A 27,649-nucleotide genomic window follows, 5' to 3' on the forward strand; every position below is an offset into this window, starting at 1 on the left:
ACTCCTCATTTTCATAAATGCCAAGGTGAGCCAATGAAAAAAAGCCAAGAATTCACAAGGTTTCGGAAAAGCGATGATAATAGAAAACCTATAGAAAACCAAGACGCCAAGGTGAACAACGAATAGCCAATATCTTGTGAAAAAAAGCCAAGGAGTGGTCACACTGCGAGCAACCCCCCCTCTCCATAAAAATAAAAATGACAGCAACAAACTCACAAATTGATGCATTGCTGGCCTTTAAAACTACTTGTAGCACAATTGAAATGTGGATATTGTTTCGATGCATTGGATGATAATTTAAAACAAATTAAAAGGAAAGTGATGCCTTAACACCACCATCTGTTAATGCATTTGTGGTTCTCTTGAGATTTTATTGCAATTCCGTCGTTTATTTCATGTTGCTATGTAACCTTTGAATATCTATTGTTTTTTTTTTGTATTTGTACTTAATTTGGAATAAATAAGGGAAAAGTGAGTCTCTCCTCACACCACCTCAACTCCCCCCCCCGCCCCCACTTTCCTTCTTCATGCAATCACTCCACCATCATTTTGAAGTTTGAAGTTTGAATGCTAGTAAAATGTACCTACAATAGATACGAGAACGTATGACGATTTGAAGGCAAACATGGTGGATACATAATCCCAAGAAAGAAAATTGATATCCTGAAGGTGAAGAATCTCGTGGTCTTACTTTAATAGGCACTTAAGGTGCCAGGGGGGGGGGCAACCCCACCCCCTTCATAATTCAAAAAGGTTATAACAGCGATGTGACAATGCTGAATATTAAAAATGAGGCTTACTATTCTTTTGAAATATATAGTCTGCCACACACTCCCAAGTATTCTCCAATTAGGAGTATATAACAGTATACTGTATATGTGTTATGGTTGTGGGAAGAAGGGAGAGATGCCGATAGCTTAGGAGGTGTATAATGGTGTAAAGTGCTGTTTAAGTGTCCCACATGTTAAATGCTGCATCAGTTGTGGGAAAGACAAGCACCTTTATCGAGTTATTTAATATTTGAGTTACACCACCATTGAAATACACCCTTCGCGAAAGCTGCTTGATGTTGTGTTCAGATGGACCAGATACACGCCTGCTGTTGGCTTAATAGTTAGGGTGGTGGGCTTGGGATCCAAGGATCCTGAGTTCAAATCCCACTTGGCTGTCGATTTGATACCAGGTGGGGTTGACTCTGCTTGTCATCCTTCCAAGGTCGGCAAAATGAGTGCCAGCTCGCTGGAATCCTGCGTCGGAGTGGTAACCGTCCGGGATTGTGTCCAATAGCCAAGGATACTGCTTAGTCAGCACCAACGCTCTGCATGGAGTATGGTCCCGATGGAAGGATGGACCAAATATTCCCAATGTTAGAGGCTCTGCCGTCATGGCTGAGAAGGGATAGTGGTCATTTATTATTATTATTTTTTTTAATCGGAAAAATGCGATACATTGATTGTTTTGCAATGGAAATAGTTGCTGTGGCAAATCCCTGATGAAAAATACATTGTTATTATGAACCACAATGGGTGCCCTGCCTTTCTGGCCAGCTGCAATGGAAGTGATGAATGGGGGAGGAATTGAGAGGTTTTGGCTCAAAGAGACAATGTGCCACCATTTTTCTTGTTTCTCTCCTGAAGCAACTTGGCAAGTGTGAGATCAGACGGATGTCGGCGGTGCTCCTCGACGTACCAGATCGCTGATGGTTGGAATTGTCAACCCTCTGCCTTACAGTCAAGAGGACACCTAAACCAGAATCATTCATTTCTCTTTTTCATCATCTCCCCTCCCATCCCTTACCTAGGTGTCAAAGTGTCGGATACTTGTGTGGCGTGTGTGTGTGTGTGTGTGTGAAGGGGATAGGGCCATTCCAATCAAGTGTTATGTGTACAATAAACCCTCCAATACCACGGGTCCTACTATTCCAGGTTTCTACCAATCGTGGTCAACATATCGTGGGATTTCATTTCGAGCAATCGTGGTTTTTGAGCTGAGATGAGTCATTCCTTGCATCCTGTGTGTGAACAATTATCTCCCATTACGAGCCTTGTAGTGTTTTTTCATGCACCGTTTTTAATGAGCCCAAATGCAAAAGGAATTGACAGTTAGTTGGACTAAAAGGTAGAGAGAGGTTATGATGTTGGGCAAAAATATCGAGTTGTTACATCGTTTGGCTTGAGGAGAAAACACAGCATCTGTACGGTCCGCCATTATGGGGTGTGGGAGCTGGATTATTAAATTGTACTTATAATCATGTAAAAAGCAAAATTTACTTGGTTCTTGTCTTTAATAAATTAATAACTAACTTAGTTTAGAAATGATTTACGAGTCCAGCTAATAGACGTGCATGCTGATAAAGCTAAAATATGCATGCTGATTGAGCTCGGTACACATGGTGAGTGAGCTTGTAAGAAAAAACACACACCAAGTCCAAATAATCTAGTGTTAAGACGTATGTTAAATGAAATCTTAACCAGTGATCAAGTCGTCAGCAGAATGAAACAAATTCCAACCATTGTACTCTCTCTTACCCCTACCCCCACCCCCACACACCCCTCTCCTTGGATCAGATAACAAATTCCAACCATTGTATGACACATCTTTGAACAAACCAAAACCATTGTATACAACACCAGCTGAAGTACCCGGTAATACCTGGGAAATTTGCCCTATTTTCCTCATGCTAGTTAGACCGAGGCATTAGTTGTATGGAGAAAATTAGGAAGGCTTCTTTTATTCCTGAGATTTATGGAAGGAAGGCTTTATGCTGCCGTAATCCTCAGAGAGGTCATAGTTGAAGGTGGCCTTGAGCCACTCAATGTTTTTAGCAGCAGTGGCAACTGTCCTTGATGTCCTTCCAAAACCAGGACTGAGAAAGCTGGAACGTGAGTTTTGTGCTTCTCTCGCCCGTCGGTGTGACGCTCTATTTGCAGTTCGGCGACGCTCTCTCTCTCTCTCTGCAGCCGACTCTGCTTGCCTGGCTCATTTATGAGCAGATCTATCAGCAGTAAGACGACTCTACGTCTCTGTCTCTGTCTCTGTCTCTGTCTCTGTCTCTGTCTCTGTCTCTGTCTCTGTCTCTGTCTCTGTCTCTGTCTCTGTCTCTGTCTCTGTCTCTGTCTCTGTCTCTGTCTCTGTCTCTGTCTCTGTCTGACTCCGCTTGCCTGGCTCTTTCATGAGCAGATCGATCAGCAGTTAGCCGTTGCCGTGCGCGTGCAGTTCGAGAATTCAAATAACAGGAGGAGAATGTGTATGTTTAAAAAGTCAACGAATACGAACATTTTGTATTTCAAAAAAACCCTAGCGTTTTTAACCATGAAGCCTTTTGTTACGATTAATATGTCGGCGCACTATAAGAAAGCCTTTTTTTTAAATGGAAATTTAATTTTTTTAATATATATTTTTTTCATTTTTATGGAAAGCCACTTAGCACATCCTGGAGCTGAATGTTCGGTCTATATGTGTGTAAAGTTTTATCAAGATCGGTTCACTGCTCTAGGAGCTTATTGGTTACAAACAAAGAGATAGACAAACAGACAGAAGGACTGCCATTTATATAGTAGATATCTGCATATCTGGAGTTAACAAAGTTCTTTCTGATGTCTTGGTAAAAACCATATATAAATGCTCAGAAAATCTCTGTAACCTTAGTCTTCAGCTTGCAACCATGTAGCAGGCTGGGGCCTTCTTTCCATGCATGGAATAAATGGCTTGTATATGAACTTACTTGATGTCTTTCTTGAGATAGTAGGCCACGGCCCCCACAGGGGTCAATGATCGTATGTAGAAGCTGCCCCATTATACTCTTCCTCATTCGTAAAGTGGATATTTGGGGGGTCTGGGTGCTTTGGGGGGTCCTGAAGAGTTGTGGAGCGCCTTCAAGACTACTGTCCTTGATGTTGCCGGTGGATGTCTTGGAGCTCACCGCAGGGCAAAGAAGAATTTTGTCTCTCAAGGGACACTGGATACCATTGACCAGAGTAGCAGGGCCAGGCTGAATGGCAGAGCTGAGCTGTTCAGGGATCTCAGGCGTAAAACTGTACGTGCACTAATGGTGGACAAGGACGCCGATGTGCGAGGAATCTGTGAGGGGGTAGAGCATCACCTGTGGACAGGTGATTCTCGTCCCGCTTACAGGGGAATTCGCGCATTGTGTTCATCCAAGCCCATCCCTCAGAGCACTGCAGGTAGAGCAGAGAGTGGTAGGCTCTTGACAGAGGAGTCTGAAGTGAAAGCCCGCTGGGCCGGTTACTTTGAGCGGTTGTACCAGGCTGATCCACCAGCTGTTGAGTTGGACGTCAAGGGTGTTACAATCCCTGTTGCTGACCCTCAAATAAACTGTGGTCCACCTTTACTTGTGGAAACACGGGCTGCGGTGAACAGGTTGAAACGGGGCAAAGCTCCAGGGATCTGTGGCATCCATGCTGAACTTCTCAAGGCTGGTGGAAATGCTGCACTCGTGTCATTGCATGCAGTTTTGTGCTCTGCCTGGAACACAGGCATCAGCCCAACTGACTGGAAGAGGGGCCTTGTTGTCCCTCTCTGGAAAGGGAAGGGTGATCGCCAAGACTGCAATGACTACCGAGGGGTGACACTGCTCTCAGTGCCGGGCAAGGTCTTTGCTCGGATAATTGTTGATCAGGTTCGCCACCATCTGCTTGAGCACCAGCGTCCAGAGCAGTCAGGCTTTACACCAAAGAGTTCAACGATTGACCGTATCCTTTCTCTTCGGGTCCTCACCGAACGCAGACGAGAGTTTCGGCAGGGGTTGCTTGGAGCCTATGTCGATCTCTGTAAAGCGTTCGATTCAGTGAATCGGGATGCCCTCTGGAGGATTCTTGGTCTTTGTGAGGTGCCAACAAAACTGATCGATCTAATGTCTGAACTCTACTCTGGTACTGAGAGTGCTGTGAGCTGTGGTGGTACCATCTCTGACTTATTTCCAGTTTTACTGGAGTTCCTCAGCAGTGTGTACTGGCCCCCACACTTTTCAGCACTTGTATGGACTGGATTCGAGGGAGGATGTCGGAGAGATCAAGCTGCGTTACATCGTTTGGGAATGTCAAGATCTCGAACCTTGATTTCGCAGATGATGCAGTCATCCTTGCGGAGACTTTAGATATCCTTTTGGGGGCCCTCGAGGTGCTGAATAAGGAGACGGAGCCGCTGGGATTACGGGTTTCTTGGGTCAAAACTAAGATCCAGGCTTTCAATGACATTTTGGATGCCGCTGTCCTGTCTGTGCCTGTTTGTGGTGAGGATGTTGAGGTCGTGGAGAGATTCATTTACCTTGGCAGTGATATTCATGTTTCTGCGAGCTGCGAGTCAGAGGTCAATAGACGTCTGGGTCAGGCCTGGGGAGTTATGGATTCATTGGATCATGGGGTGTGGCGCTGCCGGTACCTGTGTGGGACGACGAAAGTCCGAGTCTTCAGGTCCTTGGTGCTTCCAGTCTTGCTCTATGGATGCGAGACTTGACTCTGACCCAGGATCTGAGACGGAGACTTTGATACCAGGTCTTTTGCATACAACTTTTGAATACCAGGTGGGGTTGACTTTGATACCAGGTCTCTTCGGAGAATCCTTGGCTATCGCTGGTCGGACTTTGTGTCCAACGAGCGGTTGCTGAGAGAGACTCAGATGAAGGCCCTGTCACACCTTGACGATTTAGCAGGCGTATGCCGACATATGAAGAATTTGTCTAAAACGCTGGCACACGTCGAATATGTTATGGGTAAGTTTTGTATACATTAAGAGCATGCTGGCATACGTCGTAGCACGCCGAGCTGTTAGACAAATTTTCCATGCTTGAAATTTTTCGACGTATGCCAGAGTATGACTCACACATTCCACATAACGCTGGCCATAAGTTGTAGGCACGTTACGCGATCGTTGGCACACGTTACTCATAAGTCGAAACACGTCGAGGTAATGGTTAGCGTCAGTGTTCCAGACTCCATGTTTTTTTTTTTGTTTGTTTGTTTTTTCTTCAGTATGACGGTGATGTTGACACTTCGATTTCTAGTGCGGTTATAATATGATAATTAATAGACTGCCGCTCAACGATTTAAATCATAACCACACTAGAAATCGAAGCATCAACATCACCGTCATACCGAAGAAAAAACAAACAAACAAAAAAAAAAAACCAGGGAGTCTGGAACACCGACGCTAACCATTACCTCAACGTGTTTCGACTTATGAGTAACTTACAAGTAAGGTGTGTCGACGTGTGTCAACGATCGCGTAACGTGCCTACAACTTATGGCCAGCGTATGCGGAACATGTGTCATACGCCGAGTACGTCGAGAAATTTTCAACATGCTGAAAATTTGTCGCCGTACTACGACGTATGCCAGCGTGCTCTTAACGTATACAAAACTTACCCAGACGTATTCGACGTGTGCCAGCATTTTAGACAAATTTTATATACGTCGGCATACACTGGCGAAATCGTCAAGGTGAGACAGCGGCTTGACACTTCGATGTCTAGTGTGGTTATGATTTGAATCGTCGAGCCGCAGCCTTTTAATAGTCTACGCCACGTGATCGTCGGTGATACGCTGCCGCGCGCTATGCATAAGTTAGACTATTGTTGGGCATAGGTTGTGAACGCCGACAACACGCTCAGCATTCGTTGGTACAAGTAATCTATATGTGATTGAAACGTTCTGTGTACGTTACCAATACGTTATGAATACGTCCAATACTGGAAAAAAACATCAATAGTTCAGCGTACGCCAGCGTTTTATACCTTGCCATACGCTGGCTAAAACGGCAAGGTGTGACCGCGGTTTGAGATTTGTTACCTGCATCGTCCGTGAGCGTCAGTTGCGGCTGTATGGACATGTGGCTCGTTTTGCTGACGCTGATCCTGCTCACCAGATTCTCTCAGCGAGGGAGTCTCATGAGTGGAGGCCAATGGGCCGACCATGTGCCTCGTGGTTGCAGCAGGTTGACCGGCATCTCAAGGAGATGGGGATGGGCCTCGCATCTGCCTGGGGGATGGCCAGATGGAGGCCCCGGAGTACCGGTGGAAAGTGGACGCAGCAACGCGCTGTTCTGGCACATGCTCTCATACCTTACCTGACCTGATTCGTAAACCTTCATTATCCTTCAAACCAAATTTCCAAATGTTCATTTTCAAACCTTATTGCCAAACACTTAATTTGCAACACCCGGATTCGAACCCGCATTCTCACGTGCAGCTCATGAAACAACTTGAGGTGAAGGGATTTACGACTGAGCAGGTTTTTGATATTGATGAGATGTGATTATTCTGGAAGATATCATGTCATCTCGTACCTTGGTCCCCAAGCAGGGAAGATCATAGTTCAAGGTAAGGTGATTTAAGGATCGCGTTTACCCTTCTCCGTTGTGGGTTGTGGAAATGCTAATGCCGCATTTCCGTTACCGAATCACCTTCCCCACTGGCCCTTCTCTGCTCCGTGCCACCCTCCCCCCCTCTAACAGCATCATCCCAAGATGAGTCTTGTGGTTTCTATTTATGGCAGAGTCCAGCGCGAGTATGTAATATGTTTACCATACCATCACCCACCTCGCTGTGTTGTAATAAATTTAAAAGGTAAAAGTCATGTGGTTTTGTTTAATTTACACTCTATTGTATATACACGTTTATTTCAATGTCGACATGCTTTATATATGTATTTACATGTTTATTTCAATCGTAATATGGTTATTTATGGCTGCAGTCGATCTTCCTCGATATCTTCTCAAAGTCTAGGAACCGAACCCCCGCTTTCCTATAGGTCCTTGGTTTCCACTATCACGGCATTTTCCAGGAACTTAACTCCCGCAATATTGAAGGGTTTCCTGTATTTATTTTGCTTTTGCTGCTCGTGAATGATTTTTTTTTTCCATCAAAGCTTATACAAGGAAGCCATTGATGCACATGAATTCATACAATGGAATAAACCTACTGCAAGTAGGAAAATGGCCTGGTAATATAAAAGGGTTACATTGCCAGCCACTAAAAGGTGTCTTTGCCCACTCACTCCTCCCCTGCAAAATTGTGCAAGTTTCCAAAAACTGATTGACGAGCTTGCGGGCTAGGAATAGAACCTAGGGTCACTGACATCACCATCTGTAACACTCAGTCAGCAGTGATATTTAGGACCCTGGTTCAAATCCTGTCAGGTATATACATACATTATATATATATATATATATATATATATATATATATATATATATATATATATATATATATATATATATATATATATATATATATATATATATATATATATATATATATGTTGTTCGTCTTTCGGCTGCTCCCGTTAGGGGTCGCCACAGCAGATCATCCGTTATGATCCGCATACTGATTTGGCACAGGTTTTACGCCGGATGCCCTTCCTGACGCAACCCTGGTCGCCTCGTACGGCACAGGGATAAGGATTGGGTTTCGCCATGATTCCGGGCTGCTCTACACCCTCTCATAGCATGGCCCAGTGCAGAGCTCCCGTCCTCAAGCGATCCTCCAACCCAAGCCTCCAAGTAGCCAGATTACAGGCGCACGCCACGACGCCCGGTATATATATATATATATATATATATATATATATATATATATATATATATATATATATATATATATATATATATATATATATACACACACACACACACACACACACACACACACACACACACACACACACACACACACACACACACACACACACACACACACACACACACGAAGCATTTACAGCCAATCTTGAAATGATGTCGCCACATCAGACGGACACAGAGAGGTTGGATAGTGACAATCAACTCGTTTTAAGCATGGAATGTGATGGAAAAAGTTGAATGAAAATTAAATTAGCAAGAACTATTTAATGTGGCATTGGTTGTTGCTGCTGCCACTGCAATTTACAAATGCCTTGGGGAGCGGAGACTTGGTGGGTACTCAGCGTAGGGATTACTGAGGGCCTTGTACTTTGATTGATGGAATCCTTGGGGTTTCATTGGTATAACCAAGCTTAGTGTTGGTTTAACGGTTAAGGGAGCTGGCTTGAGAGCTTCGGGTCTTGAGTTAGAGTCCCTGTCGAGCCACTGAAATAACAACAGGTGGGTTGACTCAGTCAATCATCCTTCTGGAGGTGGCAATACGAGTATCAGCTTACTGGAAATAGGGGGCACTGCATCAATAACACTTCCAGAAAAAAAACATTGGTAGAACTCTGGGGACAGAGGTTCCTGTAGCCTGTTATCGGTTAGTTTTGGAAGGTGGAGGCTTGCGGAGGAGTGTGAATTGAATATAAAACCTCAGTTCCAACAAGAAGTGGCTTCTGTCTGTTTGCCTAGTCTCCTCTGGTTGGACCAGCTCGTGATCTCTGGCTTGGACCCACTGATGCTCTGTCCACCCCTCACCCTCGAGTTGCTGGTTTATGCTGACTGGCCTAATGGAGTTGCAGGACCGTGCGAGTTCTGTTCAAGCTTCAAACTGCAGCTGTTCACTCGCTACATGCCTTTTCCTTGAACCTGCTCGGTTCCTGTACAAGTGCTTGATTGTGAATATGGGGACGAGGGGGAGGGGGAGGGGGAGGGGGGAGAATGGGTCGATAGGTTTTTGTCTATTAGGATTTGCGTTCCAAGTTATTTAGTTATCTCGGAAGGACCGCCTTACCTCGTGTTGACGCACCAATGATCATATTCATTTGGAATAATTAGAGGGCAACATTTAATGTAATCCTGTTTTACAACTGGATCAATAATAAGCCCCACTGGATCATAGGTTTGTGATGGGTGCTGGCTCATGAAAAATAGAAAAAAAAAAAAGAAGTACAATTCAGCTATCCTTGACGTCTCAACTTCAGCGAGTCAACCTCAACACCGGTGTGATTACAAATTGTCAAGAGGCTGCTGTCCACGTAACAATATGATAAAATTACACAAAGGATTAACTATTTGATGGCACATTAACAGCACAGATTTTTACAACAAAAAAAAAACAAAACAAACATAACCCACATGAAGAACGAGGATATCATAGCCCCAGATGACTATTGGGTGTTCAATTCAATTTGTTTAAGGAAAGTATTCCTAATAAAATCATAATCATGAATGAAGCAACCTGTAAATGGGCAACATGACTAGATATCGTGACTGTAAGGCATCGAATGACGAGTCAGTCATGTTTGAATAATGGAAGACTTCAAGCATGTCCTTTCAAAGAACAAATACATTTTCAATGTGCAAGAGGGCTGGCAGGATCTGCACACTCGCCTCCGAGCTCTCGAGCTCGAGTTGGAATCTCGACCCAGCTATAAGCTGTCACCTTGGTGTTTCATATGCAGTGTGATATATCGATGAGTGTACCATCCATCAGAAGGACGTTATGCCTATAAATTAATTACAAACTACTGCCACAGTATTTGGGTACTCTATAGAGCTAGTAGTAGTAATCATTTTTCATTCAAGTTGAAGTTTAATTTCATCAAATGCAATTCAAATTATCTCGACCACAAGGAGCGTAGTACTGAAATCTCTAAAGAAATCCATGATGATGACATCAATCTCAGCATAATGAGCTTTGATAACCATTTTAAACACTTCCCTCATATATGAAGAAGCTTTACCAAGAAGTGTGTCTCCAGGCTGAAAGGTCGAGGAGTTTGCTTCAATGGAGAAAGGTGGTGGTGTCAACTGTGATGGATAACCATGTTGTGGCTTCATGGTATGACAGGCTTCAGTCACTTTGCCATTTGAGTAGGCCTGCACATGGGCCACAAGTACCAAGTACAGAACTGATAAGACCTACACACATCACAATACAACACATTCCCAGTGAATAATCAAACAACAAAGCAATTAATTACCTTTTGCCGAGTAATCACTCATCAGTTTAGACTTCAATATCGTTAATGGTGCGCAATAGTGAGTTTAACACTTTCAAACCGATGCATTCAAGGAAAGTTGTAGGAATGCAAGAAATGTTCATACTGATCAGAAATTAGATTTATTTTTAATTTTTCCTTTTGAAATTGAGGAACCCATCTTTATGACTTTTTACCTCCACCACCGAAGGTGAAGGAGGTTATGTTTCCACCCCTGTGTGTGTGTGTGTGTGTGTGTGTGTGTGTGTGTGTGTGTGTGTGTGTGTGTGTGTGTGTGTGTGCAGGATATCTCAAGAAGTTGATGGATCTGGATGAAATTTGGTGGACAGGTTCGGTGTACGACAAGGAAGAATCGATTCAATTTTGGTGAAGATCCGGATCCAGATCAGACGAAAATTTTAAAAGTGATTCTTCACCATTGAGAGATAAGCCAAAAACGATATCTCAAAAAGTTGGACGGATTCAGATGAAACTTGGTGGACATATTGGATGTTGCTGCGAGGAAGAATTGATTCAATTTTGGTGAATATCTGAATCCGGATACGAGAATTATTTAATAATTGAGAGATCGAGCCAAAAACTATATAGTACTGTGTAGCATGATATTTAAAAAAATGTATTGGGCCAGATATGTTCTGGTGGATCAGGCATTGGGTGGCAGAGGTATGCGCTCTACCGAGTGCCCTTCGAGTTAAAGTTACGTTAATATTCTTCGTAAAAGGTGAGAAGCATTTGAAGGATTAGCATCATCAGCAAATCACAAAGCAGTTACCCAAAGCTGAAAGGTTTTTTGAAGAACATTAATCTATTCAGTCAAAGATAACACTGGTAGAAAACACAAAGTAAAACTGCATTCAGGACAAAAAGTTGTCATTCATTGAGTGGACTGATAAGAGAGCTCTGTAATAATGTACTCGCCTCTAAGCTGTCGAGCCTAGGTTCGAATCCCGACCCAGCTATAAACTATCACCCCAGTGTTTCACAGGTAGGGCGATTCAGTAAATGTGTTTGGAATCCATCGGATGGACGTTAAACGAGAGTTCCGTCTGCCAGCATTCGTTGGTGGACGTTAAAGATCCCATGGTGTCCTTTGCAAAGAGTAGGCGAGCTATCGCCAGCATCATGGCCAAGTTCCAAATTCATACGATAATAATCAGGGGCACATCCACTTTCTGAGCCAATAATGCTACCCAACAGCTTTGTGCTGCGTACGAACCAAGAAGTTCCATCAATTAATCATCTTACAGAGGAAACATCAAGCCGATTTTCCTTTTTGCTAACAATTACTTGAGGATGTGAAAGATCTCATGATGCATTTTAAAATAAATCAATCAATCAATAAAATAAATGAAATAGAGCCCATTGAATGCCAGTTCCCATGCCAAAGTCCATATTCCTGCTTCACAACTGTGCTCAAACAGAATTGGTGTATAATAGAGGTAAAACGTTTTAAATGACCAATAAATAGACCTGGTTTTATTTTTTTTCATGGCTCCAGCTCGTTATGCAAACTTATGATTACAAGCATGATGGTCCTATTGTTGCAGTCGAATTGTAATGTAATTTAAAGATATGTTACAATCATTGAAGAGAAGTCCATTTATTTGTGACCTAGTCATGTAATGTTGCAATTGCAGCGAATTTTTCACATTGGAATCCGGTGAAACAATCTCAATACCGGGTATGTAAACTTCTGGCAGCAACCACTGAATTGCACCATCTTCACATTTGAATCCGAACTCAGTAAATGGAATTCCTTGCCCAAATCAGCTTCTGTTAAAGCTCATTGAGGGTCTGTGGCTGTCTTGGCTCGGTTGAAATGCGACGATCAATTATATCCGAGATTCAATTGGATTAACATCTGGTGAGATGGCAGGCGAAGGTGTCATGACATTGATGTTGACATTGGCAAGAACGTTCCTTGTTCGAATGGCCCTGTGAGCAGGAGCATTATCATGCATAAAGATGATTGTCGGGCCATGTTGTTGAAAGGTAGGCAACAGATGTTGCTGTAACATATCATTAATGTACTGATCTGCTGTCAAATTGCCATCGATATGGATCAAGTTGATGCAAAAAGGTTTCAGCAACACAAGTTACATCATAGCACTTTACATAGCAGTGATTTGTGGCCTCAAATTTGTGGCTTCCTGGACACATACTGGCGATTTAGCTCATCGATTCTCCTGTAGCGCATGCTTGTCCATCATGCCTTTCAAGAAAGAGCCTGGATTAAATCACTGAACATAATACTTGCCAATCGGACATGCAGATTTAACTGCTGCAAACGTGGTTGTATGTACAGTGGTGTAAATCTGACACTGAAGATGATGACAAGAATGGATCCCTGCCGGAGAATGGAGAATGGATCATAGAGATGCCTCAATATGGTGTTGACACTTATCCTGAGAGGTCCTGGGAGTGCTTGTGGTACTCTGAGAGGTCCAGGGAGGGTAAAACCGATTGAGTAGATGGGTCATGCAAATGTATTGAAGGATTGGTCCTGAGCACGAGTCGTTATCCTGGGACATCCACTTCTTGGCATATCTCGTTGATCCAGTCACTCGATAACTTATTCTGAGGTCATGAAGTTTCTCTCGAGACATTAAAGAGCCTTGCAAGATGGCTAATGGAAGACCCTCATTGAAAGTGTCCAATGATTTGATTCCTCCCATTTTCTGAAAGACATGGCATAATGTTTATTTTAAAATATGCAATGTCCCTGAAAGACTTGAAAATTCGCTCAAAATACCCCGTGTCACCTCAAAAATCTTAAGGGTGCACGAGTTGCATGTGCTGAATGATTACTGCATGAGGAAACTAGAATGACACTCAGTAGAGCGTATACCTCCACCAGGCTGAATAGGTCACGTTTTATATCCTATTGATCGGCCGGATCAGCTGACCTGAGCCAAAATCGAATTGGCTTATCATCTCACCAAATGGTTGTCATAATCCATCTACAACTTTTTGAAAAATCTTGTTTGGTTCGATCTCTCAATTGTGAAGAATGAGATAAGAAATAAAAAAAAAAAATTCTCATTTCCAGATTTGGATTTTCACCGAACTTGAATCAATTCTTCCTCATCATACAACATCCAACCAGTCCACCAAGGTTTGTCTGAATCTGTTCACAAACAAAGGGTGAAAACACAACCTCCATCCACTTTTGGTGGCAGAGATAATTGTTACTTGGAAACTCACAATCAGGTGTTCTACACATCCCTCGTGCCAAAAAGGTACTTCAAATGAATGCTGCAAAAAAAAATCAATTCTACGTGTTCATTTTTTTATGGCAAAGAGTGTGCAAATGTATACAAGGGTCTTCAGTTCCAGTTGTTTGTCTGAGCAATTTTGGAAATTTATGTGCAGGATATTATTATTATTCTTTTTCTTCCCTTCTTTTTGGCCTCTCTTTGGTCAAAAAAGGCTTTCTCGTTTGCCCGACTCTAAGGACAGTGGCTGGGGAGTTTCTCATTGTGGAAGAAACAAGCTCCCCTTTGTCACACTTGCCCCTCCCCTATCAGGCCATCCATAAAACATACACGTTTGACTCGTCCATCTCCCCTTGTGATGCTCCCCCCTCCCCCAAAACAAAAACAGGAATCTCACACAATATCACCCACCCTCCAAAATATCTTCAAAACAATTTATTCAGGGTCGATTGCAGATATGGGGACTAAAAAATGGGAAAAAGTACAGTTCATACTTTCAATCAGGGCATAACCCATGGCACACACGAGTTCTCTCTGTCAGGGTTGAGTAATGATCAACTCTTACCCTTCAGTTTCTTCCCAATGTCAAACCTCAAGTTGAACTTCCTGCTTTATTTTAGGAAATGCCTTCTCATAGCTTCAAAATCAATGATTTATATATCATCTCTACCATTCTTGCAATGATTTGTAAGGCAAAAGCAAGCTCACTCTAAGATGGCTGTGCCCTGGCAGGTGGCATAAGGTGGCAGTGATGCTGACGCCCTCCCCTTCCCCTTATGCTCGGGGGAAACACCCAGCCACCCAAAGAATCACAGATTTTGTATACAACCCTAAAAGTAAGCAGGAACAAAAAGATTTTGGAATTCAGCAAAGGTTGGGGTGCAGGAAGGAGGATGATTGAAGTGGGGGAACATGGGAAGATAGAAGCAGTTGGAGAACAACATCAGTCTCTCTCTCTCTCATCAGCCACTGCAATGAAGGACCATCTCAGCATTCTTCTCCAGTAAAGGAGTGATCATTTTGGACCCAGATTATAAGTCGGTTACAGAGAAGAATAAAATTGAAGAGAGTATGGAAGTTGGTTCCACAGGTGAGGGGGGGGGGGGGACAAGAAAAAGAAGAAGAAACCAAAAAAAAAGAGGAACAAATGAGTGGAGGTGAGCAGCAATTCTAGATTTTGGGAGTGTTACTACAAGTGGGTTGCAGGTGGACAGTACGCCCTGCAGATACCTGAGGGGGGTGATCACGGTAATGGCAGAGGGTGCAAGATGAGAAAGAAGGCAGAAGAAGTGCGACCACTAACCTGTCGGAGATGGCAAAGTGATAGGCCCATAGACTTAGCTTCATCATGAGAGAGTCCAATGATCTTGAAAGCCTGTTTCCACTCACCATCACTCCCACTCCCCTGTGGGCCGACAACCCTGCATCACACCTTGTTCAGCTTGATGCCATGGAAACAAAGACCTTTGAGATCAATGGAATCTCGCATGATGAAGCTGAGCCTATGGGCTAATCACTTTGCTATCACAGACAGGTTGGTGGTCTCCTTTCTGGTCTTGTGCTCTACCACCACCCCCTCAACGATTCTGCAGGGTGCACACAGTCCACCAGGAGGACATGTGGAGTACACTTAACCAAGAAATTAGAAAAGTGAAGCATTTTCAGATGTTTTTTTACATGAAGGAAGAAGCATTTATATTCAACTGGCAAAGGTACTAGGTGTTTCCAGACAACTCCAGGTCCCTTCTCCCACCAATTCCCCTCCCTCATACCCCCCCATCCCTTATCCTCCCTCATCCCACCCCACCCCCACAAATAAATTTTCACAAGGTGCATATTTGGAGAAGTTAACCAAAGTGGTACCTCGGCTGAAATTATCAGATTGATAAATGAAGTCATATTTCACAACAGATTGACACATTGAATTCGGATGATATATGATCCTCAAAACTGAAATAGGATTTCGATGATGTACTTTAATTAGTCCATGAGAGTAGATCATGGAAAATTGTATCATATAATGCATGAAATTGCTCCAAGCTTCGAATTTGAAAAATACAACAATTACAAAAGTGATGTATACAGCAATTTGTAGCTATGATGAACAGGTATTCGATAATATGAGCGAGGGAATTGAAAAAACAATAAATAATAATAAAAAAAACTTTATCATTAAGAAATAATTGCAGCCTGTTCCAAGTCGAGGCAGGTTGAGCAGGCCAAAAAAAAACATGGCGGCTTCAGACCCCAGCAAAGTTACCTTGGAAACGCCTTAAGACCCCAGAGAGCAAGGTGGATAAGGATCCCCTGATGAAGGATATAATTAAATCAAAGTTCGTTAATTTTCTTCAAAAGGGGTGTTTCAATTAAAGAGCAGGTTGCGGGTCACCAAACATGTTCTGAAAAATTATCAATACGATTATATGTGCATTAAATAGTTCAATGCAAACTATTCTGGTTGCCTAACTATTGGGGAAATTAATGAAATTTAACTCCGAAGTTGTTATTTCTCGAGGCTGTTGAAAAAAAAACAGCCGCGTGCCCATATATGGACGGTGACGTCACGTTCTCCAAAACAAAGCGGAAGCTCACCTCGCTCATTGAAGAAGTGTCCAGTTGAGCGGGCCGTTCTTTCGCTTTTTTTGAGCTTGCAACTGTCTATTATCCTTTTTTATTTTGAATTATTGTAGAACAAAGTTATTTGGATATTTGTACATCATGCCTCGTACGTGTGTCATGTTTTGCGAAAATGGCTGGAAAACGGGTAATTGCTCCCACTGATTCCTGAAGGAATCAAACATTCACCGGCAGTGGATAAGATTTGTACAAACAAAATGGGCGAATTTCCCCCAAAAGAAAACGGGTAAAGAGGACCCTTTGGATAGACTTGTCATTTGTGGTGACCATTTCACAGCCGAGGATTATGAAGGCAACGCAACGAGTGAGCTCGGTTTCAAAACAACTGCTCAAGTGAGACTGAAGCGTGACGCTGTGCCCACCATTCAGCCTTCTCCTCCTCAGCTGGCTCCTGCTTCATCTTCTCACACCGTGTCACCTACGATTATTTGCAATTTCGTTTTAATTTCCAATTATTGAATTAGCGCAAACGTATTTTGCCTTTTTGCAATGTCATCGCAAGGAAAAACACAAAGAGAAGAGAAGAGAAAAAAGAAAAAAAAAAAAAAAACACTTTCAAACAACTACACAGGCCGTTCCTTCACCCTCATAAACGACGACTGGATTGAGGCATTGTGTTTATCTATAAAATGCGCATAAGAAATCTAGAAATTATTACAATACACTATCCGGAAGTCCATATTTGTAACCCGTAATGGGGAACGTGGCTGAGAATCTCTTCCCCATCGGCCACGCCTACGCAGCAACGTGTCCTGTCATTGGTTGGTAAATAAATAGCCATAACTTGGGAAGCACTTGTCCGATTAATATCAAACCTTAAAAACGCACATCCACAGGGCCCCAGCAATATACCTGGCAAGTTTCAATTAGATCGGACAAGTGGTTGTCGAGAAACAGCGGGGACACACACACACACACACACACACACACACACACACACACACACACACACACACACACACACACACACACACACACACACACACACACACACACACACACACACACACACACACACACACACACACACACACACACACACACACACGCCACAACAGTCTCTTGAAAGTTGGGGTTTGTTCTAACTGTTCACTTTCGCTGGGGTCAAACTCAGCTGTCAGAAAGACTTCAACGCCAAGGCTACGGTGTATAATATATTTGGGTCCATTATTGATTCATTCTATTTCTGAGTCTTGAGTGACTAGAGGGTTGGTGGTGGTGGTATGGCAGCTTAGCTGCCGGGGTAGCTATCATTTCTTGAAGCGCTACTGTGTCTCTGATGCAGTGCCCCTCTACCAGTACACACACTGGAACTGGTACTCATTTTGCCGACCTCGGAAGGATGACAGGCTGAGTCAACCCCCTGGTGTATTAATTCAGCGGTCGATGGGGCTTGAACTCAGGACCCTAGGATCCCAAGCCGCCACCCTAACCACGAAGCCAACACCAGGCTACTAGAGGGTTAAAAAAATTATTGTATCAAGTCACAGACGAATCAAACTTTACATTATTTTATGCATTAAACAAGAAAATGAAAATCTACAAACCAATCTGTCTGGTGGAGTCTGTCAGTGTGAACTGCTGGACAGTCAGTTCTGCCACTTGTACACGAAATAGGCCATTTTCTGGCACTTGCAAGTGGCTCAAATTTATATTGCTCAGGGCCAGAAACTCCACAGTATAAATTCCCATCATCCTCCGACTCGTCCTCGGCAATATCGGAATGAAAACACTCAATTTCATCGCCGCTGAAATCACTCTCTGATTCGCATCTCGCCATTGTTCACACGCTGTTTCCGAATGTTCACGAAGTTTTCGGAGAACGTGATGTCATAGCATCTTCCGCACTGTTTTTCGGTCACTGACAAAAGTTTTGACTTAAAAGTTAATTTTAGCATATTTTGAGTTTCAAATGCAAGAAAATAAATACCCAACGATTATTAATGTGATTACAACCCTCGAATCACGCGAAGTCATCAGCGACCCAAAACCTGCTCTTTAACCCACACACCAAATTTTCATTCTTGCACTTCCTTGGAGTTTTCTTAGAATATGCATGCAAAGTTTCAGGCTGCTCGGTTTTATGGTTTTAGAGTTTCGGAGGAGACACTCCCACTAACACACACATCAAGTTAGATATTAAACAGCAGTCGTGACTGTTTGAAAAAGGTAATCATATGTGTTTGTGGTTTAAAGTATTTTTTTTACTTCCAGTAGGGGTGCCCCACAAAATACCACAATAAGTTATTTAAACATGTTAACACAGCATTGTCTCAGGAGGAAAAACCCCTTTGGGGGGGGGGGGGTGGATATTATTAGTATTAATAGTTTTGTAATAACAATATTATGCTATTCTCATTATTGTTATTACTTTTGCAACTAGAAACTGCCTTGGAAAAACTCCACAACTAGCTATCTTAACAGGGATATATATCTATCTATAATTCCAGCAATGTGTGTGTGTGTGTGTGTGTGTGTGTGTGTGTGTCCGCTGTTTCTCGACAACCTCTGGTCCGATCTAATTGAAACTTGCCAGGTATATTGCTGGGGACCTGAGGATGTGCCTTTTCAAGGTTTGATATTAATCGGACAAGTGGTTCCCAAGTTATGGCCATTTATTTACCAAACCAATGGGAAGACACGTTGTTGCGTAGGCGTGGCCGATGGGGAAGGGAAGCTCAGTCACGTTCCCCATTACGGGTTACAACGTACGGACTTCCGGAGAGTGATGACTTCGTGTATTCTAATAATTTCTCGATTTCTTATGCGCATTTATACATAAACACAATGCCCCAAGTTATGATCGTTTTCAGATGAGACTGTGGATAAATTTCGGGAACATCAGAGTGCTGGTATGCTCCGAACCAGGAAGTAAATTTCTCTCTCTTCTCTTCTCTTTTTGTTTTTCCTTGCCACCACATTGTGAAAAGGTAACATACGTTGGCGCTAATTGAATAATTGGGTATTAAAAATAAATTGCGAATAATATCGAACTTCTGGGTCACGCACGTACGGGCACGTGAGAGCGAAGAAACGGCCTGTGTGGTTTATTTATTTATTATTATTATTATTATTTTTTACGGGCACGTACTGGTACACCTTAACACGGAAAACCCCTTTGGTGGTGGAGGGGAGGGGGGATGGGGTGGGGCAAATGAAGTCGTACATACAACTTCCATTGTTTGACCTTTTGTAGTCCTGTTAAGTTTGATTGGGATTGGATAAGTAATGACTGAATGTATCTGTGAAATTGCGTATTTTAGTATGATTGAGTCCTGATCCATTCTGTGTTCTAGCTTTTCCACGAAGATTAATGCTCAATACAATAAAAACTAGAAGGGCACTAGGTAGAGCGCATAATGCCTCCACCAGACAATGCCTGATCCACAAGGACATAATCAGGCCCAATACATTTTTGAAATATCATGCTATACAGTACCATATAGTTTTTGGCCCCATCTTTCAATGGTGAAGAATCACTTTAAAAATGAAATAATTATTGTATCCTGATCCAGGTTTGGATCTTCACCAAAATCAAAATCGATGCGTCCTTGGCACACACCCAACCTGTCCACCAAGTTTCGTCTGAATCCATCCACAACTTGTTGAGACATTGTGCTATATATTAGTTTAGCCCTTTCTCTCAATGGTGAAGAATCACTGAAATTCTAGTCGTCGGATCCAGATCTTCACCAAAATCGAATCAATTCATCCTCGTCACACACCCAACCTGTCCACAATTTCATCTGGATCCGTCCTCAACTTTTTGAGATATCCTGCACACAAACAAAGGCAAACAGACAGAATAACAAGAAGTCGTGCAGAACACAATATTTGCAAAATCCATGACACAAATTTGACCTCAAAAATAAATGGTGGTTGAATTCAGTGATGCGGTTTGAAAATCCCCTTCAAATTTCAAGTCAATCGGATGAAAATTGAGGAATTTAAAAATCTCACCAAAGTTGTTGACCTTAAAAACAATAGGCTTCTTTCTTATGACAAACTCTACCATGTGGTGAAGTTTCATGAAGATCACTTTAAAATTGTGACCTGTAGGCAATAAACAGACAGAGACAGACCAAGAAAATTGACGAACAAATATACTTGAAAAAAATCTTCGATTTTGCAAGCAAGACAGAAAAGGGTGAAAACATAACCTCCTTCACCTTCGGTGGCGGAGGTAACAACCAATCACCCCGACAAATCGTACACACACCCTGTCTTTCCAAAAGGGTCCACCATCTGGCCCATACTCCCATTTACTTCCTGTTGAATGATTTGGAGGTTAAGTGTCTCAAACTTTTGGTGCTCACAATCAGCCAATATCTTTCTTGGGCAGACCATATTTGAAAGATTGCCTCCAAAGTTAGCCTCACAACGGGGATTCTTCATCATTCAAGGTCGTTCTTTGGTCAGTCTGAACTTTTGAGAACCTACACTGCCTCAAAGGAGTACTGCTCTCCTTTTTGGGCTGGCACCACTGCCTCACACCTTGACCTTGTCGATACCACGGAAAGCAAGGCCCTTAAACAATCATTGGGATCACACACAACAAAGCAGAGTGTCTTGGTCAGTTACTTTTGCATCGCAGGCTGGTTGCCTTTCTGTATTCCACAGTTGCTTTTTGGTCTTGCACCCTCTCCTGGCAGGGTGCATACGGTCTGCCAGTAACCCTCTTCTTGGAAAACTCCCAAAATCCAGGCTCACTGCTCACCTCCCATTTGTTCCTCTTTTCACTTGCTTGTGGAACAAACTTCCCGTCTGTTCAGTCTGATCCTTTCCTCCAGGGCCCCAAGACAGTGGTTCACCGCTACCTCACTAAGCCCCCCCCCCTTCTCCCAATTAACCCATTCCAAAGCACTAGTTTTCAAGGTAAATGTGATTCGCATCCCTCTCCCTCACGTCTTTTCATTTGTTTATTTTTCTGTTTCATCACCACTTTCCTTCCTCTTCCTCTTGCTGTGTTTCATTCAGCTTGTTCAGCCCCCATGTGTCATCGTCCATTTCCCTTTATCTCTCATTTCTATTCTGCTGTTGGTTTTTCCACCTTTCCATTTTGGTCCCTTCCATGAGTCTCGATACAAAAAACAAACAAAATCTCTCCTTGAATTAATACAAATTCTAAAAGCAACACAAAGTTATGCGTGAGGTATTCCCATCAATATGGTCAGTTAACAAACCCAAATGCATCTCTCAATAGCATTCAAACTTGCGGCACAGCAAAGTTGGTTGAAGCCAATAAGTCTTCGGTGGCAGAGGTTACGTTTTCACCACTATCTGTCTGTGAGCAGGATATCTCAAAAAGTTGTGGACAGGTTGGGTGAGTGACATGGACAATATGGATTCGATTTTAGTGAAGATCTGAATCTGGATACGATAATTTTTTTTTAATTCGAAACATTTTTCACCATCGAGAGAGGGGGCCAAAAACGATAAATGGCATTACGTTTCAAAAAATTGTGGACGAGTTGTGACAAAACATGGTAGATATTGGGTCGGCGACAAGGCGGCGGCGGCGTCGATTCGACGTTGGTTCCAGTACGGATCCAGATCCAGCCCATCAGTGGAATACAAAACGTAAACTGTTCAGTCTGGTGGAGGTATGCGCTCTACCGAGTGTCATTCGAATTCACAACAGTAACAGGAAAACATTGTCTATGATCAAGTGCAAAGTAGAATGTCAACACAAACATGATACCAGTCCTTGGACCGAGTGAATCAAGACACTCGAAACATAAACATAAACCAAGCTGTCCTGACCGAAGTTATCTCCAATTGATGCAATTACACTTTGACATTTGAGATATAACCATGGCATGGCGTTTTCATTTGCAGATAACAACATTAGGGGAGTTCAGCTTGTGCTCTCAAGCCACAGGTCCAACACAAACTTGTTTACAAGGTCTCTTCAAATTTTTGACCACATGGCAAAACTTTGAGGTTATTTAATAAATTCCACCTCATAAACCAAATAAATCCACAAATTAAAGTTTGCAGAAAAATGATGCTTTTACGTTCTAGTCTCTCATGTGTATCTCTGTGGCAGCTGTGCCACCGATGCAGTGCCCTCTGTAGATAAAGGCAGGAATTTGTAACTTGTTCATGGTGCCAGCGATAGCTCGCCTACTCTTCGTGAAGGACACCATGGGATCTTTAGCGTCCACCAACTAATCCCAGCAGACGGAACGCCAAGTTTAACGTGCAACCGATGGTTGGCACACACCTTGATGATTCACTCTACCTGTGAAACACCGGGATGACAGTTTATGACTGGGTCGGGATTCGAACCCAGGCTAGACAGCTTCGAGGTGAGTGAGATTTTACGTTTCCAGGGACAAGGTGGGTTGAATTGGACAAGAGACAAATATACTAAACAACAGACAGAACGACAATTAACCTACAATTTCATGAATAATGCAAACCCACAAGTCACACTACTTAATACAACTCCCCTGCCAAAGTCAAAGCACTTATGTTGTAGTCGAGAACAAGATGCAGCAATCATCCCTCCCCCCTGCCAAAAAAAAACCAACAAAAAAGAACAGGAGTTAAATCCACCAGTCACAAGGTGTCATAATGTTGCATTGCCAGGATGATGGGTTGGTCATGTCAGTTTTTAGATGTGATCAGAACCCAAGGAGGTACACGTGCTTGTTAACCTAGTTTTTAAACACACCTGGCTATCCAAAAACTCACTTACTACCATAAAAGGTGGTGCAGGTGATACTATCAGCACTGTGCACACAAAACGTACATTGTGCACGAAAATATAATGGGAGCAGAAGTTGAAACGGCACAAAATAATGACGTAGCACGGGGAAAGTCAAACATTTTGGAGGTATGTAAACCGCACCCAATTGCAATTAGTCTTCAAATGATTATACAGGTAACGTTGGCAAAAGAGAACTTAACAAAAAAAACATGGGGGGGGGGAAGGTTTCCAAGTAAATGCAGTAATTACCTTGTACTTTATCTCCTCGGCCATAACGCTTCCTGCTTTTACCATTTCGATGAACTCTTATCCTGCCCTTCTTAACGCGACCACACGTTCACAAAACCCCGCCCTCTATTTACATATCCCACCTTCAAATCAGCATAGACTCCGCCTACAAACCCCGACCTCTATTTACATATCCCACCGTCAAATCAGCATAGACTCCGCCTTCAAACCTGGACACGTCATCACATAAAAACACGTCCAAGGTACACCTGTGCCAAACCAGGACTTGTATTACATCTCATTGTTATATATATGTATATATGTATATATATATATATATATATATATATATATATATATATATATATATATATATATATATATATATATATATATATATATATATATATATATATATATATATGTATATATATATCTTCTTCTTTCGGCTGCTCCCGTTCGGGGTCGCCACAGCGGATCATCCGTATGATCCGCATAGTGATTTGGCACATGTTTTACGCCGGATGTCATTCCTGACGCAACCCTGGTCGCCTCTTATGACACAGGGATATGGTACAACTATTTTAACCGGGGTATACACCGGCCCAGTACACTGGTACTCACTTCGCCGACCTCGGAAGGATGACAGGCTGAGTCAACCCCCCTGGTGTATTAATTTAGTGGCCCAACGGGGCTTGAACTCAGGACCTTTTTGATCCTAAGCCGCTGCCCTAACCTCTGCGCCAACACCAGGATATATGTATGTGTATATATGTATGTGCATATATATATATTTATATATATATATATATATATATATATATGTGCATATATATGTGCATATATATGTGCATATATATGTGCATATATATATATATATATATATATATATATATATATATATATATATATATATTTATATATTACACGCGACTTTTGTCTGAACTTATTTTATTAAATTTGTATATTTAAGTAAAAAAAAATTGTGTAGTTTTAAAAGCATCATTTTTTTGGTTGAAAATTGTTGACTCAGGTTTAATAAAAAGAGGAAAATGAGGTTTACTTGACATAGATATATTACCTTAAAAAAAAGGTATATTACCTTAAAAAAAGATATATTATATTACCTTATTATATTAAAGAAAAAAAAAAGATATATTACCTTAAAAAAAAAGGAGTGCAAATGTTTAAAAAGACGATGTCACGTGCAAGACCTTGGTGTTCAGTGTCCCACTGCGTAACATTCAGATTCCCAGAATCCTGGTTGACTTCATCGAGCAACATGCACCTTCTCTGATTGCCTGCACCCATCGTGATGATTGATAATTAATCCTTCGTTGGAACGGACTGCATGAGCTACGTCCTGGATCGAGTTGTTGACTGCTCCACTGCACACCTTGAGTAAAAAGAGCTCCTTCTTGAATTTGCGTTGCACTGAGTGTTTGATATATCAACTGTTCATGGCTATACGGTGAGATTGTGTCTGTTTGTTGCTCGCATGCACGTTACATGATGGTGTCCAATAAATGAACGTAAAATAAGTAATTGCTTATTCATGTTTTATCAATATGAAAAATAGAAATTGAAATATCACTTTGCATTGAATTTGATGAACACGTAAACCCATGTGACTGATTAACTTACATGAGCAGAGTACCAACTCAACGGGCGATCTTGTTTCAAGAATGCAACACCTTCTTCTGATGAATATCTTTACTTGGGCGGTGTATAGGCAACTGGCAGCTGAGTAAATTACTTCAGAAAAACAAGCACAAATGAGCTGAGATCCTCGTCCTCTTAATGATGACGTCATAAAAACGAATATGACGTCATTGTGATGTATCAGGTTTGCGATAACTAATTATCTGTGCTAATGCCCGGCTTGATTCCCGCAAACAAAATTCAAGCAGCTTTCCTAGTTTCGGAGATAATGGTATAGGTGATTTCCATTAGCGGCGATATTATGACGTCAACTTTTTTTCTAGGAAGAATTTCCAAAATCGGATATGGTTACTGCCTGCGCGTGGGCTTTCTGCAAATACATGGCAAGTTTCACGAAGATCCGATGAAAACTCTGGGTTGTGAAACAAAAAGTCAAAAAATTGATATGACGTCATAGTGATGTATCATATGTGCGGTAATTCATCTCTGCTCATGCCCTGTTCGATTCCCGCAAACAGAATTCAAAAAGCTTGCCTAGTTTCGGAGATAATTTTTTTGGCGATTTCCATTAGCGGAGATATTTTGACGTCATAGCTTTTTTTTCTCGGAGGAATTTTCAAAATCGGAGATGGTTACTGTCTGCGCGGGGTATTTTTACATATATTTGCCAAGTTTCAGGAAGTTTCGATGAAAACTGTCGGCTGTGAAACAAACAACAAAAAATGTCAAAAATAGGAATGACGTCATAAGAATTGATATGATGTCATAGTGATGCATCATATGTGTGGTAATTCATCTCTGCTAATGCCCTGTTCGATTCCCGCAAACAGAATTCAAAAAGCTTGCCTAGTTTCGGAGAAAATTTTTTAGGCGATTTCCATTAGCGGAGATATTTTGACGTCATAACTTTTTTTCAAGGAGGAATTTTCAAAATCGGAGATGGTTACTGTCTGCGCAGGGTACTTTTACATATATACACCAAGTTTCAGGAAGTTTCAATGAAAACTGTAGGCTGTGAAACAAAAAAGTCCACAAGAACAACAACGTGAGTAAGACTTAGAGATCCTCCAAGAGGATCTAAAAAACTTTTCTGCAGGAGTGTTATGCGGTGGAGATACAAAATAGATTCCACATGCTGCAGGGGGAAGGTGAGGAGGCTTCAGAACGTTACCAACGTTTTGTCGAAGCAAACCAACAGGCAGCCGAGACCTGCCTCACACAAATCCCGAAGGTACGGAAGGAGCAGAGTTTAGATCCTTAGGTCACTCTGGCCCGGAAGGAGAGGAAGGCCGTGTATGAAGAATACATTGTTGATAAGGGTGAAGATGGTCAGAATAGAGAGGTTGTACACAAGGAGAAAGGAGGAGCTGTATAGGATGCATGCAATTTTGGAGCAGGAGAAACTGACTCAGAAAATAGTTAAGGTGGAAGAAGCGCATGAAAAGCAGAGGTATGGATTGAGCTGGCAGCTCATCAATGATATCTCTGGTCGAAAGTCGTCCCAGTCCACAAAGATTCAAGGTGAAAGTGCAGAGAAGAGAGTTGGTACATGGTACTCACATTTCAAAAATTTGCTGGGTAACCCTCAACTTTTGGTTGATAACGTTCCAATAGCTCCCATCTTCTGTGACCTCTCCATACCTGATGGCCCCCTAAATCATGGACGAGTATAAGAAGGCTAAAGCATCCATAAAATGCAGCAAGAGCAGTGGTGAGGATTGGGTGGTACCAGAAGTGTGGAAGTATGTCCCTTTGGATGACATTATCTTAGTGTTCATCAACCATGTGTACGAGGAAGGGTAGTTGCCAGAGCAGTGGTCTATCCGGAACATTGTCCCGGTACCGAAGATGGAAGATCTCTCCAAGACCGACAACTAACGTGGGATTTGCCTGAGCTCAGTGGTGGCAAAGACAAATAATCAAATGATTCTGAGCCGTATCAGACCCGTCTTAGATCCCCTGCTAAGGGACTCTCAGAATGGCTTCCATCCGGAAGGCTCAACTGTGGGGCAGATCCTGGCGCTGAGGAGACTACTCGAGGGAGTGAGAGATCGGAGCCTTACAGCAGTGATTACTTTCAGACTTCAAGAAGGCCTCAATGTTACCACCATTGCTGTGTCACCTGCTGTCCAATGCAGGGCTTGTTGCCTGCTGCTGCTTGTGAGTAGGCCATATGGGCCGAAGATTCATGCCATTTTGTGGGCTCAGTGGGCCGAAGAACTCTTTGTGAGATTAGGCCACTGGGCCGACTGAACTCACCTGGTGAGAGGTCAATAAGGCCACGAAATGAGGAAACTCTCAGGGGTGAATGGACAATACTGCTGGGAGGG

General features: G+C 42.4%; 1 protein-coding gene across 4 annotated transcripts in view; it reads right to left on the reverse strand.

Annotated features, from left to right (window-relative positions):
* Positions 1–23,817, reverse strand: part of FRRS1 (ferric chelate reductase 1) — an 88,734-nt gene extending 64,917 nt beyond the window's left edge. For 3 of the 4 annotated variants that reach the window (XM_085885934.1, XM_085885935.1, XM_085885938.1), the window contains exons 1-2: positions 23,679–23,817; positions 10,605–10,782 (exon numbers count right to left, since the gene is read on the reverse strand). In XM_085885934.1, the coding sequence (XP_085742060.1) occupies positions 10,605–10,782; positions 23,679–23,723 (223 nt within the window). In that variant the 5' untranslated portion in view covers positions 23,724–23,817. Of the gene's footprint in view, positions 1–10,604; positions 10,783–20,674; positions 20,768–23,678 lie in introns of all 4 variants that reach the window. The other variant, XM_085885936.1, reaches the window with a different exon arrangement.
* Between the last annotated feature and the right edge of the window lie 3,832 nt (positions 23,818–27,649).

The sequence above is a fragment of the Eptatretus burgeri genome, chromosome 6, assembly GCF_056783735.1.
Source record: "Eptatretus burgeri isolate ZD-2024b chromosome 6, Ebu_testis_v1, whole genome shotgun sequence".
Lineage (NCBI taxonomy): Eukaryota > Metazoa > Chordata > Myxini > Myxiniformes > Myxinidae > Eptatretus > Eptatretus burgeri.